Here is a 17,883-nt window from a genome sequence, read left to right as displayed (position 1 = left end):
TTCCAGAGACATGAGTCGCTCTGCTGTGGCCTGACCCTTCTCGTTGTTGTTCTGGTTGGTGAAGCCCTTTTGACTTTTAATCCACAAGATATTTGTATCTTGAGGTGCTGCACTGAAAACAGTGGGCACCATAGTTTTGATGTGTTGAAATGCCTTTGATCTACAATGAGGTGCAACTGGAGCGATCGCGTCAATGATTGATCTTTTCTTTCTTTTACCTGCCATAAGCTCTGTTCTTTGCTAGACGTATTTGTTTGAGGGAATTCCAGGGTCAGATATTCCACGTGACCTTTTTCTGGGCCTTTGGACACGGTTTTTTTCTGTTCAATTTAGGGATTCCAGGTTGATATGGGAGGCATGCAAATTCCTTGGCACTACTGGCACCTTCAGTGCCACTTTGTTATATACACACACACACACACACACACACACACACACACACAGGTCCTGGAGAGTGTTTTGAAGTTGATTAATGAAGCCTGGCACCATTAAAAAGTATCTGCATGCACTTGTAGATGGTTGGCGGCATGGGGTCAAGCATTGTGGGCGGCCTGTTTATCCTTGACTGGGGGGGGGTGGCTGAGCAGATGTCGTGTGCGCCCCTCCATAACCGGGTTATTTATCCGGTCAGAGTCCCTCTGCAAAGCAAGGTCCTCATTTGGTCTGTCTGAACCTAGAGGCACCATATCTCAATAAACAGGAAGCAATAAAGTCTGAAGCGCTCGTCTCTCTCGCTCTCTCTGAGGCTTTGCAGTGACTCATGGGTAATAAGGGGTATGATGCACACTGTTTGACAGTCGCTTGAAAACATTTTAAAGGGCGTCGGGTAATAGCAGCTTTTACGCGCAGAATTGTTTTTGTCAAGCCAGGTCCGGCACTTCCACAGCTATTTACTCGCTGCCGTACAGTGAAATATCAACTGAACAAAGGCAAATTCAAAGTTCTCATCTCTGTACCAGTTGCTCTCCTGTAAAGGAGGTCGGGAAATAGAGTTATCTGCAAAGCACCTGTCAACGTATCACGTTACTGCACGTTCGCATTTAGCGTGCCACACAGCACCGGCTGTCGCAGACGACAAAATCGCATATTGTTCTGTGCATAAAACGCTTCCTGGGGCCGAGCGAAAGGCAAAATTACATTACAGAGGAGCTCTTTTATAGTCATGGGGCGGGGGACAAGCATCTCTTTGTCTGCTTTTCAGTTTGATATGTTGGAAAGTGCCAGGTCGTAATAGCCATTTCGGGACCGACTGGATGAGTCTGAAATACAGAATTTGTTTGTGTGTGTTTTTTTTATATTTTTTTATTCGATTTCAAACCCTCCCATTTTTGATTCATGGATATAACTAAAGAAAGGGCATTTTTATGATAGTCAGGGCATGGAAACACCAGCGCTAATCCTTTTTGAGACCTGCATCTGTTTTCCTCCCCACTGAAGATAACTGTTCAAGTCAAAAGAGCATCTGTCTCTGACGGAAAGCATCTTTTCGTGTGTGTGTTTCCTTTTTGTTTTTGTGTTTACCATTTTCCAAAAGGATGGGGAACTCCTAATGAGGAAGGAAATGCCAGATCCTCTGAAATGATCCTCTTTTGAAAGCCATAATAAACTCAGCCCGAGTGTGTAAACATTAAAGATAAGACTCGCTAAGATATACTTTACTCTTGCCTTTGAAACCTGTCCAGTTGCCATAAAAAGTTGAACGCGGCGCTGACTCGGGCCTGCACTCGCTCCGCGCTGATACCGAGGCGGCAGCCGTGCACCGGCCCGCTGCCCTGTCTGCCCTGTCTGCCCTGGCGCATGCACCGCGGAGGAGGGCGATAAGCACGGCCACGAGGATCAATCATTAACCCGCCGCGCAGGTAACACGTCCTCGTGGTAGCGATGCAGGACGGCTAGCTGTAAATTCGTTTTGGAGGGGAGGAAATGGAGTAAATGTGGCGAGGTGCCATTTAAAGCCTCCAGTGCAATCACCTACCGTGGCCTGGTCATTTCTGACCCTAGACAGGAAGTTGCATTTATTTATTGGCAGCGTAACTGATGCCTAATTAGACCGGCGCTGAATTACGGCGATCGCTCTCAGAGCAAATCGAGCAAGCCGGCTCATTCTTGTTCGGCGGGTGGGGGGCTAATTTGGTTTGTTCACAGGCCTCTCCCCATCTGCTACCACCTTCCAATTGCTGATAAGGACTGGTAGGGTGAAGACGAGTGGAAGGGAGGGATGGTTGGAATGGTGGGATGAGCAGCTCTTGATAAGATAGTGATCAGTGGGGACTGCTGGTGAGGCAGTGTGGCCCGAGAATGTGTTAAAAATGGAGAGACACCAGACGTGTGCCTGGTGGCAGCACCTCCCTTCTGACTGAGGAGAGATAGATCACGCATTACAATATCTTCGTCAAAAAAATAAACGTTTTTGACGTGATGAGGCGAGACGAGAGGAGACGAGGACTAAATGCTGGTCAGTTGATGATAACTAGAAAGAAATATATCATGTAATATTGTTGACAAAAGGATACATTAAAAAAAAACTATTCTAAAATGTCTCTTCATTCTCTCTGACGAAAACATGACGAGATGTTATTTCCTCTCGTTATGGTTACAGATTAATACACAGATTACGTCACTTCCGTGATACACAGTCACGGCATTCATTTGATTTCAGAATACTTGTGAGGTGTGAACACACTTTCTTTACAATGAAGTCGCAAAAATAAAAAAATAGAATGTTTGGTCAAAAAAACATGGAACAGATCAGAGCGTCTTCCGTGTCCGGAATAGATCTTGTGTAGTCTTGTGTCTGTGTGCTCTAAAATGTCATCAGTTCTCTTTGACTAAAACTAGTCAAATATTTTCATGGCTAATTCTGACTAAAATATGACTAAAACGCTCAGATTTTAGTTGACTGGAACTTGACTAGACTAAAATGACAGCTTGATGCAAAGACTAGACTAAAATAAAAAACTATACAAATTAAGACAAAAATCAACTGTAATTACTACATTATTCTATTTGATACATAAAATGCCTACAAAACAAATTCATATGTTCAGTAACATCCATTCAGTCATTTAGGCTGCAAGTGTTTGTTGGCTTGCAGGTAAATTATTTCATATTCAAACAAGAAGATCCAACCTGAAGTGCTCTGATTCAGTTTTGGACCATGGCCACGGGTTCTTGACTTTGAACTTTTTTGAAATAAAGATTTTGAGTTACTACCTTTTGGAGAAACATGATATTGATACACTGGTATCCAGTATTGATGTTTGAGCTGAGCGCTTAAATCTCAAATGACCGAAAAGTCTCGGGCAAAAAACACTGGCTAAAGACTCGCCTCAAACATACTCACACTGCCTGACCATGTGCCTACTGCGTTATAATTTTTTTATGAGGACTTCTCCATTTGTTTCCTCGGTAATTTAGTAAACTACACACACTGGAGCCCTGCGCTCTGTTCTTAACTTCTTAACTCACTTTTTACGGCTCAGGGTTGTGTGTCACAGACGTTTGGCAAGATACTGTAAAAGCTGATATATTTTGTAATAATTGCGTTTTTTTTTTTTTTTTTTTTTTGTTGCTTACTGTACATTTTGAATCCGTAAACTGCTTGTCATGCCGAGTTGAATTTATAGGGCGGAGGAAGTCTGGCTGTGGGCCAGCGTGATGGAGAGAAGACCATAAGAGAGAAGTGACAGCATGCATGTGGCCACAGGATCCTGTTATTGTTTCACAGAGGAAAAGTCCGGCGGGTCCTCGACTTGTTGGAATAAAGAGAGGCGCACGCTGATCAGGGGAAAATGTGCTCCAAAGCTGGAAAATCTAAGCCCGGCTGAGCTGTGATGTAATGTTTACACCACACTTTCAATTGAATGCTCATTTATTTGATTTGGCTTAATTTAATCTCTGGCAGATCTCTCATAAAGCGCTCGTTTGTTGTGTGGTAACGACAGGCACCATCTGCACCCTTGACAGGAATCTGGCTTTTTTTTTTTTTTTTTTTTTATAACTAAGTGTGTCCCTCATGGAGAACTCCATCTTTTAAGAGTCTGTTGTTTGTTCTTAGTGGTCCCATGCAACTCCGCCCGTGGAGCGGACAGGAACACGGGCCTTGTGCAAACATTCGCTGCCTCGCGCAGCTAAAACGCGCCCGCGGCGTAATTACAGGCCGATAAGAAGCCGGGGTGCTGCCGCCAGGCGCGCGGCCCGCCGCCGGTGCTGCTCCGGCGCGGCGGAGCTCTGGTGCGTGCGGCGCAGCTGTCTGGGGGATGTCAGAGAGGAATGGGGGTGTGGTACATGTGCTGATGGAGTGTCTGCTTCGCCACAAGCTGGGAGACAGCAGCAGCCCTGGGCTTGAATACGGGGCGTGGCACCCCCGCAAACTCTTCCCCCGGTAGCGCTCCAGTGGAACTGTGTCTCTTTTCCGCCTCTCTCTCTCTGCCTCTCCTGCCTCCAGTGCAGGTTCGAAGCTACCCAATCTACCCAGGGGTGTGCGGAGACCCCACTATTTCTCTGTGTTTGTTGAGGCAGCAAATGAATTGCCATTTGCGTTCAGATAAAATTGTGAATAGATTTCTGTTAATGTCTAAGTCAGTAGCAAACATATAATGACCGTTAGCATCATTGACACAAAATGTCCATTTGAACGGTTGACTTGGTGTTGCCAGAATGGCTGTTTTTTTTTGTTTTTTTTAATGATTTTGGACCTTTTCCAACAGTCCTGCATAATTTTAGATCATAACATGCGTCAAATGAAATGGTGGCACGACAGCATCTTGTAGCTCATGTCTACGTGACGTTTTATGGCCTCTCGGCCTGAGACATCCCCAGCGAGGGCTGGTGCGGGGTAAGTGAGTGGTCATGGGTAATTAAGTGGAGAGAAGAAGGGCCCTCCCGCAGGATACCCGATACCCCTTTTGCACTGGTGGTAGGTGTGAACAGAAGAGCCCTGAGCGGCAGCAGTGCCAGGACCCTAGTGCCCAGCTGACTGACTTCTCAGACAGACCCAGAGGAGGGTTGCAGGGACAGAGTGTGTGTGTGTGTGTGTGTCTTTGTTTCATTTTTTTGCTCGCAAACACACACTGACACATGTCCACAGTGGGGACGTGATGCGGCCATTTCCTTGTGGCCTCTTTTTCAAACGCTTGCAGAAACCTCAGGAAACACGGGTCAGACACCAGATGTGCTCCCGACCTCACGACAAATCACAGCCGCTCACGGAGGCAGCGCTAAACGGCCATCCGCACCCAGGCCTGCCTCCCGAAGGCCCTCACAGTCTGTAGAAGGGGAGAACCTCCACCCAAGAAGGGGACGGGGGATCACAGAGCCCCGTCCATTTGACACAGAGCTGCATTCAAATAATCCAGTTAGCACAATCACAGTGTTGTGTTGAAAACACACACACACTCGTTTATTTATATTTGCTGTCATGTCATAAATCAGCATTGGCATATTTCCTCCACCAGGGGGCAGTACACATCACTTATCATTCATCAATGCAGGATATTAAAACTTGTCGATTGCTGTAAATGAATGTGTATCACATAAACATCGCGTGTAATTATGCGGCAGCAACTTGGCGTATCGCATTTAGCTCCTGGTTCTGGGTTAAAGAGAAAGATCTGTGTGATCTGTCATTAAGGGATTAGCGCCGACTTTTTGTTTTATATTAGACAGACGTCTCACTTACATACGGCGGATAATTACAAGTCAGTTTTTCTCCAGCGCCTCAGGGGAAGAGGAGGGGGGGGGGCTGCTGAGAACAAAGCGCTGATTTTTATCTGGCCGAGAGAGGCAGGCATCAGACAGCGCTGGGCTTTGGGGCCGCAGCAAAGAGGGTCTCTGAGCACAAGGGGTCAGGGGAGGAACTGTGTGTGTGTGTGTGTGTGTGTGTGTGTGTGCGTGCGTGCATGTGCGTATATGTGCTTTACCCAAGATGTGGAAGAACCCCTCCCCCTCCAAGATCCCACACATCGGCACTGAGCTCAAATGACCCTTGCAGAGTTTCCATGTGGAATCATGAGACAGGAGAGAGAAAGTGGACCAAAAATATGTCAGTACGTAGAATGTGTGTGTGTGTGTGTGCGATTTTAACTTCCCTACATTAGCCCAAATTAGTAGAACAAATGTGAGAGGTGCACAGAGGTCAAAAGGGGCTCCCAGGGGACCAGGGAACAGCGAGGAACACCTCAGGTGAGCGCTGAAGACAGAATGCTGGCAGCCCGGGCTCTTACTCACACTCAGTAAGAGTGTGTTTCTCTAGTCTGATATCTGCAGTGGGGCCTCTGCAAATCCCTTAGTTTTTTTTATTACCAATTCAAGGGCTCTTTGAGAGGAGAAGCCACTTTGCGAGGAGACTGCTGAATTGATCATTGATCAGTTAAGTGAAAGTGAAGTGACTGTCATTGTGAAACACTGCAGCACAGCACGTGGTGCCACCACGAAATGTGCCCTCTGCTTTTAACCATCACCCTTGGTGAGCAGTGGGCAGCCATGACAGGCGCCCGGGGAGCAGTGTGTGGGGACGGCGCTTTGCTCAGTGGCACCTTGGTGGCAACGTTCTGACCACGTGTCTGTTTCCTTACCCGCTAGGAAACCACCGCCCCACCACCAAGGGACGAGTTTACGCAAACTTGCTCAAACTTTCTTTTTTTCCCCACCCTTCCAGCCATGTCAGCAGTAGCGTTTCCTGCACCTTTCTCAAATTCACTCGTATGTTTCTTAACACGACTGGCCTGTTTAACATGACTGGCCCTTGTTTAACGCGGCCCCTCCTGGCAGCGGGGAAGCTGGAACGCTGGGCGGTTCTTCTAAGCTTGGCAGCGGCATGAAAAATGGTAGCAGCTTCTCAATTAGCTGTGCTTTTCATGGTGCCAGAAACGAAACAGAGAAAAATGGTGATTTTGTGTGTGTGGTGTGTGTGTGTTCTTTCCATCTGAGTGATGAGGTGCACCTCTCCCATTGTGGCCTGCAGAGGTGTGTTTTCGTGTTGACACTCGCCGAGCTGGGCTGGTGGATTCTTGTTGGGTGGGGGCTGGTGGTGTTTCGGCTGGTTAGTGAAACAGCATTTGACACCTCCATTTGCTCATGGGTCTCTGCGCAGTGGGACCTGCATTCCTGCAGATCCTGTGATGTGAAGGGGAAAAAAGAAACACTCTTCACATGGGCAAGAACATTCCACAAGATCAATCAGCATGAAGCTCCCAGACACGACTGGCTCAGCAGTGAACAGTGACAGCCATTTAATGAACTGAGCTATACTAATGTGTTTGTATCAGTAAACAACCACACAGGTAGCATCAAAGCTGTGGTTGAAGCCTACTGGTCACCAAACTCTGGAGTCAATCAACAGGCCCTCTGTCCTGCTATGCGTGTTAAACCATATGAGTGTTAAACCCAACAGTCAGGGCCTTCATGGTACTTTCACTAATATCACATCAAGGGCTGGTATCTGGATGAATGAAGAAGATGAAGATTGAAGCATTTTGATTTGGTAAACTTGTGAATCTGACATTAGTGAACACTTCCCATGTGCTATATCGTAAACAGTGCCTCCCCATGTATTGCTTATTGGTGGATCTCAACTGGGACCTAAAACGACCTCATAATGAAGTCCTCCTCTATTTCCACATCAAGGTCACTGTGGTGGCGAAGCTGAAAAAGTGAAGTGAAGAAGAGTCCTGTCCCAACCTTTTATAGGTGCAGGGTAAGAACCCTGATTCTCGAAAAGATTCTGCTCAGGACATCTTTTGAACCAGCCCACGTTTCCACGGCTGCAATCAAAGATGCTTCGTCAGTAGAGGGTGTTGCACAACCAGGAAGGAAGTGAACAGTGAACAGTAGTAGGAAGACATTGGATCACGTAGACACGCCCACATGACTATTTACCTCAAATATTATTAATGTTTCCTGTTGTTGGGTAGTAGGAGTGGATACTAAATGTCATATTTGTTTTGTGTTTATTTCTTAGGACAACATATAAACATTTTGCGCAGTGCTTGGAAAGCTGCGTCCTGATCTTCTGAACTTGCCTCAGTTTCTGAAATGAGCTTTTGCTCAACACACGTGTCTGTAGGTGAGGGGTTATGGGTGGAGGCCTATGTTTGAGAACGCACACGCACGTATGCACACACACACACACACACACACGCATTGGGCCCATCCCTGAGCAATGGTCGACAGGGGAATGTTCCGGGCTAGAGGAGGGGTCAGGGGGTGGGCTTACTGAAGGTGATTTCCTTTTGGACAATGTAATGCTGTTTCCTGTGAGGATTCCCCCTCCCTGACAGCGCCAAGGACCTTACATCCTGTCCGCAGATCATAGGAAACAAGTGGAACGTGGGGCTGTATTTACAGGAACAGTTTTGCCATTTTGGGCATGCACGTGATGTTTTGATCACATTTTCAGCACAGATGTATGACAAATATTCAGTCAGATAAAGAACAGTACACTCTGCTCCAACTTGAAAATAGAAAATGGCTGACATCAAATGTGCACTAACAATAAGAACCAAAAAAAAAAAAAAAGTGTAGTGATTGTCACATGTGATACACAGCAGCACAGCACACGGTGCACACAGTGAAATTTGTCCTCTGCATTTAACCCATCACCCTGAGTGAGCAGTGGGCAGCCATGACCGGCGCCCGGGGAGCAGTGTGTGGGGACGGTGCTTTGCTCAATGGCACCTCAGTGGTACCTTGGCGGATCGGGATTCGAACCGGCAACCTTCTGATCACGGGGCCGCTTCCTTAACCGCTAGGCCACCACTGCCCCAAGCATGTTGTGCAGTACTTTAAAAGGCGTTGGTTTGATTTTCAGGCTGCTGCAGTATGCCCATCACCCTCCATTTATTCAAATCCACAGTTTAAAGGATAAAAGCATTTCTCATATCCACATTCATCAGTGTCAATGTACCACCAGTGATTGAAATTTTAATCTTAAAAATGGCTGACCTGTTCCTTTAACACTGCAAGCCCACTTGACATTGGGGGCAACGGTAACCTAGCGGTTAAGGAAGCGGCCCCGTAATCAGAAGGTTGCTGGTTCGAATCCCGATCCGCCAAGGTGTCACCGAGGTGCCACTGAGCAAAGCACCGTCCCCACACACTGCTCCCCGGGCGCCTGTCATGGCTGCCCACTGCTCACTAAGGGTGATTGGTTAAATGCAGAGGACAAATTTCACTGTGTGCACTGTTTGCTGTGCTGCTTTGTATCACAAGTGACAATCACTTCAATTTCACTTATTTTTTTTATTTATTAAATTTCCAACATTATTTGATCATAACACCAATTTTCTAAACTTCAGTATAAACATACATGCATTCATTCACACTCTAGACTAAATTAACCTTGGCAACAAGCAGTACATTTACACTTTTTGTATGATTAGTTAAGATCAGGAATCTGTCGGGTAAAAAAAACTCCTGCACTCCGGAGGAAGGCGGTTTTAAGGGCCTTTAGCCTCGTAAGTGGACTCTCTCATCTGAGCCCATTATTTCCTCATCTGCAATGTGCAATGTGCTAATGTGCCAAAGGAACGTTAATTTGAATGACTGCCCACAGCTGTGTGTGTTTTGTGTGTGTGTGTGTGTGTGTGTGTGTGAGAGAGAGATTGTGGGAGAGGGAGAGAGAGAAAAAGAAACACAAAGAAGTGGGGCAGTGGCGTTAGACCATTGAATAACAGAGTAGGGGGTTCATTTGTATTGTGTATGTGTGTGTATGTAGTGTGTGTGTGTGTGTGTGTGTGTGTGTGTGTATGTAGTGGGGGGGAAGTCGGTTAGAAGAAAGAACACACTCCACTTCTCTTTTCTTGTCTAGGGGCGGCGCTTTCTCTTCCTTTAATTTCCTTCCTAATGTAATGAGGAAGGACAGCAGAGTGCGTGTGTTTGGTGTGTGTGTTTGTGTAGGTGGCTGCAACAGCAATGTGCCTGTTGAACACTGGTCTTATAGAACATTGTGGCCCTATCTGACAAAGAGATTCAGGTAAGTGGTTTGTGGAAAAACATTAACGGTGTTCTTGCTCATTACACATATAAATACGATAATTGTCTATCATAATTTTAAGCTTTGCTCAGGCTGGTTTGTTTAATAGGGGCAAAGGACAGTGCTATTGTCTCAGATCAGTAAATTCCACTCACAGTGCACACACTGAAACAGAACATAAGAAAAACATTGTAAGGCAACAAATCAAATGCTCAGATGACTGAGTTTCTTCAAGTGCGACGAGTTCAGTAGTTGTTTCAACAGAAGCTGTGGTTGTGTAATTCAGCGTTTTTTTTAATCTATCTACTCTGTGTGGCCCGAAGCTAGAAACAGGAACAAATGCATTTAGCTCTGGTGGTGGCAAAACTGAGGTTACTGCCTCTTCCCAGCAGTCAGGTTCATCTGCAACAGATGTTCCTGCTCGGCACGGACCCTCAGCCGGTCCGACTCTGCGACTCCCCCGCACCCCTGCGTCCTTTTAGGAGGAACAGAAGTTATTCTCTGGCACCGAGATGGTGAACCCTTAACCCGTCCTGTAGTGTCCTCCACTTCCGCCCCAAATATCCCCTTAAAATTGTCTGAGATTAGGCCAGTTTTAAGTGAGTCAACCCCGTGAGCACTGAGGCCCAGGCCACCGCCCAGCAGTGCCAGTGTTTGCTCTTCTCACCATGCGAGAAGCTGCTCCCCACGGGAAACCTGATACTTCCAGTTGCCGATTTGACTTTTCCCAGGCACCAGGCCTCGAGGAAGTCTTGCCAATGTGCTTTTAATTAAAGACAAACCAGTAATGGAGATATTTAGCAGCAATTTGCAGGGCCTTGTGGCCACAATGCCATGCATACAGAAATGCACACAGTCTCATTCATATATATATATATATTCACTCACTTTTCACTTTTCTTTCCAGCTCTAATCTGTCATTCTCTTCCTGTTTTGACTTAAACACTATGCTTGCTCCAGAAATGCATTAGGGCACTGCTTATTACTTGCGGCCAGGCAGTGGTGATGATCACAGGATGTTAAAATAGATAAATGCAACAGCAGTTTTTTTTTTTGTAAACCCAAATGACAATGTATTTACTTGCAATCAGCTAAAAAGTAAACCTGACCTAATGAATTACAGCCTCCAGCAGCAGATGTCAGGGAGGAGGGAAGTGGCCGCTGATGCGGACGGAGCCATTGTGTTTATGCGATTCATTAAATCATGGCGTTGGCCCTCGGTTTAAGTCCAGCTGTCCTGTAGTCATCGAACTATCAGACGCGAATATATGGCCATTTATTCAAGGTGCTCTTACATCAGCTTAGCTCTGACTCTCACAAGAAACGTGAAGTTTAGATTTGGTAAAGAGTAATTGCTGGTAATTATGTGACATGTCATTGCTGATCGCCGACATAAACATAACCTACATCTGTCTTGCAACGTCCATTGGACATGTTGACAAAGTGAAAGAGACTCTGTGAGTCCTGATAAAATAACCTGGGGTGACCAAAAAACGATATCGGCGCGAAACGGTGACCCTGTTAGCGATACCGCAGTTGGTTAATTAGCTCCGGGCTCAGCGACTGCTGGCTGCCCGAAACCCCCCCGCGATGCACGCAAGACGAAAGTGATGAATTGCCGTCATTGGGTTGTTCTATACTTTATCAAATGATTAAACTGTGAATGTAAAATAGACAGCCCCCGCCGCGCACAGAGGTCATTTTCCGATTGCCACATTAATCAAAACGCGCTTTTCCCTGTCAGGAATAAGGGGGAAGATTCCCACAATGCTGGAGATGTTCACTTTGTCGGGGGGCCAAGTGTTTAGTGTTGGACGGGAATGTGCAGCGCTCTGGAAGCTTATTGCAGAGGAAAGTCTCATTTCCGACACTGTGTTGAAACCACACACACACACACACACACACACACAATCTCAGAGAAAAGCCAGGAGATTAGATTTCCATTTACCACTTGACCATTCTGACTCGGAGACACTGGAACACTGAGCCAGGATCATGGCTGAGATATCGAGTAAGAGATACTGTGTTCAACATTAACAATTACGAGCAGCAGACAGAAATTACCGTTGCCGTTGAGAGGATGTGGCCTTGAATGATTGACATGAGCTGCGGTGAAGTATCACCGTGAAAATATACAAGACCTAAATGGAGAATTAAATCTCTCATATTTTATCCTTTGTCTGTCCTTTTCTGTTTGTAGTCTTTTTGACCATTTCTCCCAGGGAATCCAACTATGGAATATGCTGATTAATCTTTTTTTTTGTTTTGTTTAAATGGACACAGAAAAAGATAAGATGGTTTATACGCAAAAAACAAACTTTTAAAAATATTTTTAAAAGAAAATATTCAACCAAGCGTCACAAATATTATAACAATCTGTGGTGGAAAGAAACTGGACGTACTCCTACGAGACATTTGAGACATGACATGACATCAATACACAAACAGGAAAGCATGTAACATGTAAAGTGAAAGTGAAATGATTGACATTGTGAAACACATCAGCACAGCACATGGTGACACAACGAAATGTGTCCTCTCTTAACCATCACCCTTGGTGAGCAGTGGGCAGCCATGACAGACCGGGGAGCAGTGTGTGGGGACGGTGCTTTGCTCAGTGGCACCTCACTGGCACCTTGTTGGATCGGGATTCGAACCGGCAACCTTCTGATTACGGGGGGGCAGGGGGCGCTTCCTTAACCGCTAGGCCACCACTGCCCCTCGATGTACACACAATCATGGGAACACAGGACTTACATGAAACTCTGGATCTGGATTCCGGACACGGAATATCCCCTTCAGGGCGGGATCCTGACATAATCTGTAGCATTTTTTATTTATCCCAGCGGTATTGTGAGGGATATCACTGCTTTCATGCATGTGTCTTTTAAAGCTTTGGATCTCAATGCCTTCTACACTTTTAAACTGCATCCAGGCCATTTTAATTACTAAACCGATTGCCTTATTAGCCTGATCTGAGTCAGAGAACCGGAGTTGAGCCATCATGCTGTGTGAGTCATGCTGATCCTGCCTGTGTGCCCTGCCCTTTGAGCGGCAGACAACTAGTTAAAGAGCAACCAGGAAGAGGGAGCCCCACAGCCGAGGAAATGCATCATCGCGAGCTATGCTCATCGTGGCTACGGCCAGACACGCCCACCCACACGGCCTCCTAACTGACATCCTGAGTCGTTCTCGGTTCTGTCAAAGCATTCGCCGGTCTGCCAGTGGGTTCCTCACCTTCAGCACTTAAATAAGGCACACTGACAAGAAAATACGATTTTCTCCTATGAAAGGTATGACCTTTTTTTACCTATTTATTTTTACCTGGAACTGACGAGCTGTCTTGACTTGTCGTGAGTGTCATCATATGCTTGATGAATAAGGAGCAGTCCGTGTAAGAAAAACTGCAAGTGTTGTTTTTCTTTGTGCGTTTTTACAGTTTCTTGCTTGGTGTTATAATAGCTATAGAAACATAGATCTATGGCATAGAGCTATATGATAGTTTGTGCCTGGTGATTTGGCTTTTGAAATGTTAGTGAGCTCTGGTGCAGTTTCGGACCCAAACACATCAGCGCTTTGCTGGGCGTGTGAGAAATGGCCTGCATTGTACCAGCAACAAAGACTACCATCAGGCTTGCATCTCAGCGGGACGATGGGGCCCTGGCAGCCATTCTGCAGGAATCTGTGATGCCTTTGGAAAGGAGGTTTGCTTCTGCTGTTACAACAGCCACCTCCAGCAAGTCCAGAATTGAACTGACACTGCAAGCCGGTAAGTTTGTTGCAATGTTGAAGTGATGGCATGTCAAGACCGAGGCCTGCTACCGTATGAAACAGGTCCTCTGTCAGTGGTGCATGCTCAGTGTCGCTCGGCCTGTTTAAACTCCCCTTCACTTTAGTTTAGTCTCCATTTGTAAATCTTTCAGCGATTCTGTGGAAAGTATGTGAGATGGCCAAAGTTGTCATGCTTTCAGGATGAAAAAAGACAGTGAAAGTGTCACAGACTTGCAGAAGCTTCTTAAAATGACAAGTTGAAGTGTGGTTAGGAGACAAAATCTGTTAAGTCTACGGAAAAAATGGCTGCTGTAACTGTGAAAGATGCCAGTATATTTGATCTATTGATCCCCCTCTTTATTAAGCTCCTTTCACCAGAGAAAGTTACATTACTGAATAAGAGATAAAGCCGATATTTGGTTGTAACAAAAGTTTGATTGGTTAAGAATCCTTCCGTTGCCTCATTATAAACTGCACACAAGCTGAAAAGCAATCAGCCTAAATACCTCCGGCTTGATGGCGGTCGCCTCACAGGAATTAGACTTGCGCTGACCTTTTATCTTTTGTTCCTAATGATGTGAGCTGAATAAATTGTCGGGCAGCTTTTTTTTTTTTTTTATGCTGCTGTTGTTTTGATATTATCCCTTCTCCCTCAGATAATAATGAGTCTGAACCGAAATCGAGTGTTCTTTAAAGAAATGGGTGGCATTCCCCCCCCCCTCCTCTTCACGATAATTGTTTTTTGTAGGTCAATTAGTTATTGGGGTATAGATTCGGCAGTCGGCGGGGTGCTAGTGCCAGCAGGCTAGCGGCAGTCTCGGCTTCACTTGTGTGTAAATGAGTCGTTGGCCAGGACGGCGGGGTGCGTGGGGGGAGGGGCGGCTGCCTGGGAGAAGTCCTCTTTTGGATTAGTGGAAGCTTCTTGGCAATCTGCATGTGAATGGCTGAGAGGCGCTTTAACAGTTACCCCCGCTCTCTCCCTCGGTGAGAGAGAGAAAGAGAAGGAGCGAGGGAACTGTAGGTGCATCACCACTCCAGCACTCAGGACTCGCGCGAGGGTGGATAACATCTCCAGCAGAAGTGGCCGGGGTCGGGTTGTAGGCCTCGTTTTATTTCCAAAGGGTGGGGGGGTGTGTGTTCGAGTGTGTCAGCCACCAAGGACTGAGCGCGGGCCGGATTGTGTTCTGTCCATGAGAGAAGGTAAGGATCTTTTCATTTCCCTCCGGAGTTTTTGGGAGGCGAACTCCGTGCCTCCGTGTTAACAATGAGGCTGATAGGACTGGTCCACGTCGTTGGTGGGAAAAGGGGGAGGGGAAGTCTCTCTCTCTCCAGCGCTCTTGCTCTTTTTCTCACTATCTCAGTGAGCCACCATTTGAAAATCCCCTCCTTGGAGTCTTAAAATCCTGGTTTTCATTGCTTTGAACTGTGACAAGGACTTTGGCCTTTTCGTTGCTTCCGTTGTAAACGTTTAGAATGAACGAAGGAGCCACGAGAATCAGTTCAATATGCTGTGTTCTTTTGCTCTCTCAATTCTGAGCACAAAAAGGCACAACTAAACATGAAGTTGACCCCTGACCTTTCTCCACATTAGTACTAAAGAACGGGCACATTTTTAATCCATCACGGCAAGATAGAAACCACACAGAGATGGCATCAGTTAGCATCAGTTCTGCTTTAAAGTGCAGCTCCACTGAAATCTGAGAAACCCAAATGTAAAGCATTGTAAAACATTTCTGTGTAGCTGTGCTTGACTGCTTGACAACCAGATTTTGTTCCAGTTTTTTGACCAAAGCGTGGGGCATTGACCCTATCCCTCAATGGAAATAAGTCCAGTAAGTCCCCGTATTGTTTACTTAGATATTGTACCACCATTAACAGGCAGACGCTAATGGCTCTGAGGTGTGAACTTTATCCCAGCGTCTTGGCTTGGCATGTGTGTGGTAATTGGCATTTATATGTTAGCAAGTGAATGCATGCTAGCGAAAGTCCCGTTGCCATGCCAAGATCAACAGGATTGAGTGGCTGCAGTGGGTTTGTGGCCTGCAATACAGTTCACTTAGATGTCAGGTTGTTTCAATATATCGATTAGTCTTATTGGAGGTCATGTGTTAAACTGCGGGGATTTTTTTTATGCCAGATAATGCTCAGGCATGCTCTCTGCTCCAGATCAAAAGTAATTCCTTATGTGTGTGCGTCCGACTGATTACGCTAGATTAGCCACAGTAGTGGCATGACATCCCCCATGTTGCTTTTCATCCTGGAATAACACTAATCCCACTCCTACCAGCATTGATATTTTTCCCAGATGAACACCCACAACAAGCATATCAGGTTATTCCCGATGCTACGTTTTTCCACTGCCTTGTCTCGTCTTGCCTTTGTTAATTATTGAGATGTGAGGAGTACACATATGTATTTATTTTTTTGCAAGATGGTGTCTGGCAAGTAAGTGTGGTAGTGGCCTAGTGGGTAATACACTTGAACCAGAAGACCCGGGTTCAAACCCTACTTACTACCATGGTGTCCCTGAGCAAGAGAGTCCAGGGGGACTGTCCCTGTAACTACTGAATGTAAGTCGCTCTGCATAAGGGCATCTGGTAAATGCTGTAAATGTAAATGTTTGATGCCGTCAGCATGTAGACCGTATGCCTACACTTTGTCAGTCTCCATATTCCCAGCCCGGCCTTGCTCAGTGCTTTATTTGCCTTTCTCATGGCTGTGGGATGGCTATCGTATCTTCCTCGCCCCTTTCACCACCTCCCCATTTGTCCCCGACCATCAGTGTTTGCTCACGTCCCTTTCTGAGTGTCTCTGCCCGACACGTTCTGCATAAGATAAATGAATCCGCCACAGGGTTTTCTCTTCTCCTCATTTTCTCAAGACTTGGGCGGAACTGGCCCTGACCTTTGGCTGCTCTGTTATGACAGATGGGGCTGATACTGTACCTTTATTGCAGAAGTGCTGAGCACAATGAGGCAAAGTGGAAAGGAACAGAAAACGCTGTGTACTTCAAGAGCATCATTGCTTAGCAACAGCCTGCCCGACCTCATCCACCACAACAGAATCCAACGGCTAACTCTGACTGGGAAGGCGGGTGTGTGAAAGTTTGTATTGGTGTAGCATGGCCAACCACCAGGTCCAGGTTGCGCAGCTGGGATGTGCTCCTGATGGGAATGACCCAGGAGGAACTCTGGGATTAGTTCCGTTTTAGCGGTTAGAAGAAGGCTATTTACAGAAGATTAAATCTGACGGGCAGCGCTCACAAGTCTCGTTGAGGTTTGCTGTGTTTGCTACAGTACAACTTCGACCCCAGCTCTATGATCGACATGGTGACAGAGACCGTAAATCAATAACTATGTATGCATCTGCCGTATGCAGCAGTGGGGTTCCAAACATAGTGTTGCTTTTGTCGGCAGTACTTTTAATGTTGGATCTTTCTGTTCATCAGTCATAGATGGCAAAACACACCTCAGATCAGATAACGCTTTTTAAGTACGACGAGAGCCTGCAAAAGCTACAGTTATTTAGGTGATGCATTCAGACTATCCCTGATGCCATCTGACTCAAGCTTTCTTTCATGCTTTGACTCCTTTGATGAGAGACGGAGTATTGAAATGGCCCACTGAGTCATTTTCAGGAGCAACAGTGGGCATGTTAAGGGCCTGCTCACCCTCACAGGGCTCAGGCCCGGATGTTCTCTGCCAAAGTGTGAATCAGACTTCAGTCACCCCTGAAGAGGATCAAAGTTGTTCTATGCTAGCCTGAACGGCAGCTTTCTCCTCATACATGGCAGACAGCGAGGCAGGGCTGTCACCTGGGCCCAAGCAGCATGATCAAAGAGTTGTGAGAAGTTATGTTTTAAAAGGCGAATAACATACGCTCTGCCTTGGGCAAGGAGGCGTTTTGCAATAAATGTTCTTTTTTTTTTTCTGTAACAGGCTCTTCAGCTGGTAAACACACTTAAAAAGATTCCTCTTCTGTACATCTGACATTTAAAAGCCTTTAGAGATGAGGGCTGCGTTGAAACAGTAAATGTTGAGATTTTTACTGAGCCAGGATGTGTCTTCCATGTGTTTCCTTGTGTTCCATGGATCAAGTATGGCAGCATTTTTGAAACCTTTTGGTCAACATGTTTCTTC

The 17,883-nt window shown here is 46.1% G+C and overlaps 1 protein-coding gene across 3 annotated transcripts in view; it reads left to right on the top strand.

The window, feature by feature from the left end:
* septin12 (septin 12) overlaps window positions 1–17,883 on the top strand; it is a 53,612-nt gene that overhangs the window by 16,021 nt on the left and 19,708 nt on the right. The window contains exon 1 of one of the 3 annotated variants that reach the window (XM_028985520.1): window positions 13,079–13,266. The exons of 1 other annotated variant lie outside the window; for it this stretch is intronic. In XM_028985520.1, coding sequence (XP_028841353.1) covers window positions 13,260–13,266 — 7 coding nt within the window. In that variant the 5' untranslated portion in view covers window positions 13,079–13,259. Of the gene's footprint in view, window positions 1–13,078; window positions 13,267–14,684; window positions 14,945–17,883 lie in introns of those variants that run through there. One more of the 3 variants, XM_028985519.1, reaches the window with a different exon arrangement.

Source organism: Denticeps clupeoides, chromosome 7 (assembly GCF_900700375.1).
Source record: "Denticeps clupeoides chromosome 7, fDenClu1.1, whole genome shotgun sequence".
Taxonomy (NCBI): Eukaryota; Metazoa; Chordata; class Actinopteri; order Clupeiformes; family Denticipitidae; genus Denticeps; species Denticeps clupeoides.
Note: the sequence above shows the minus strand (reverse complement) of the source record. Positions and strands in the feature narration are given on the sequence as shown.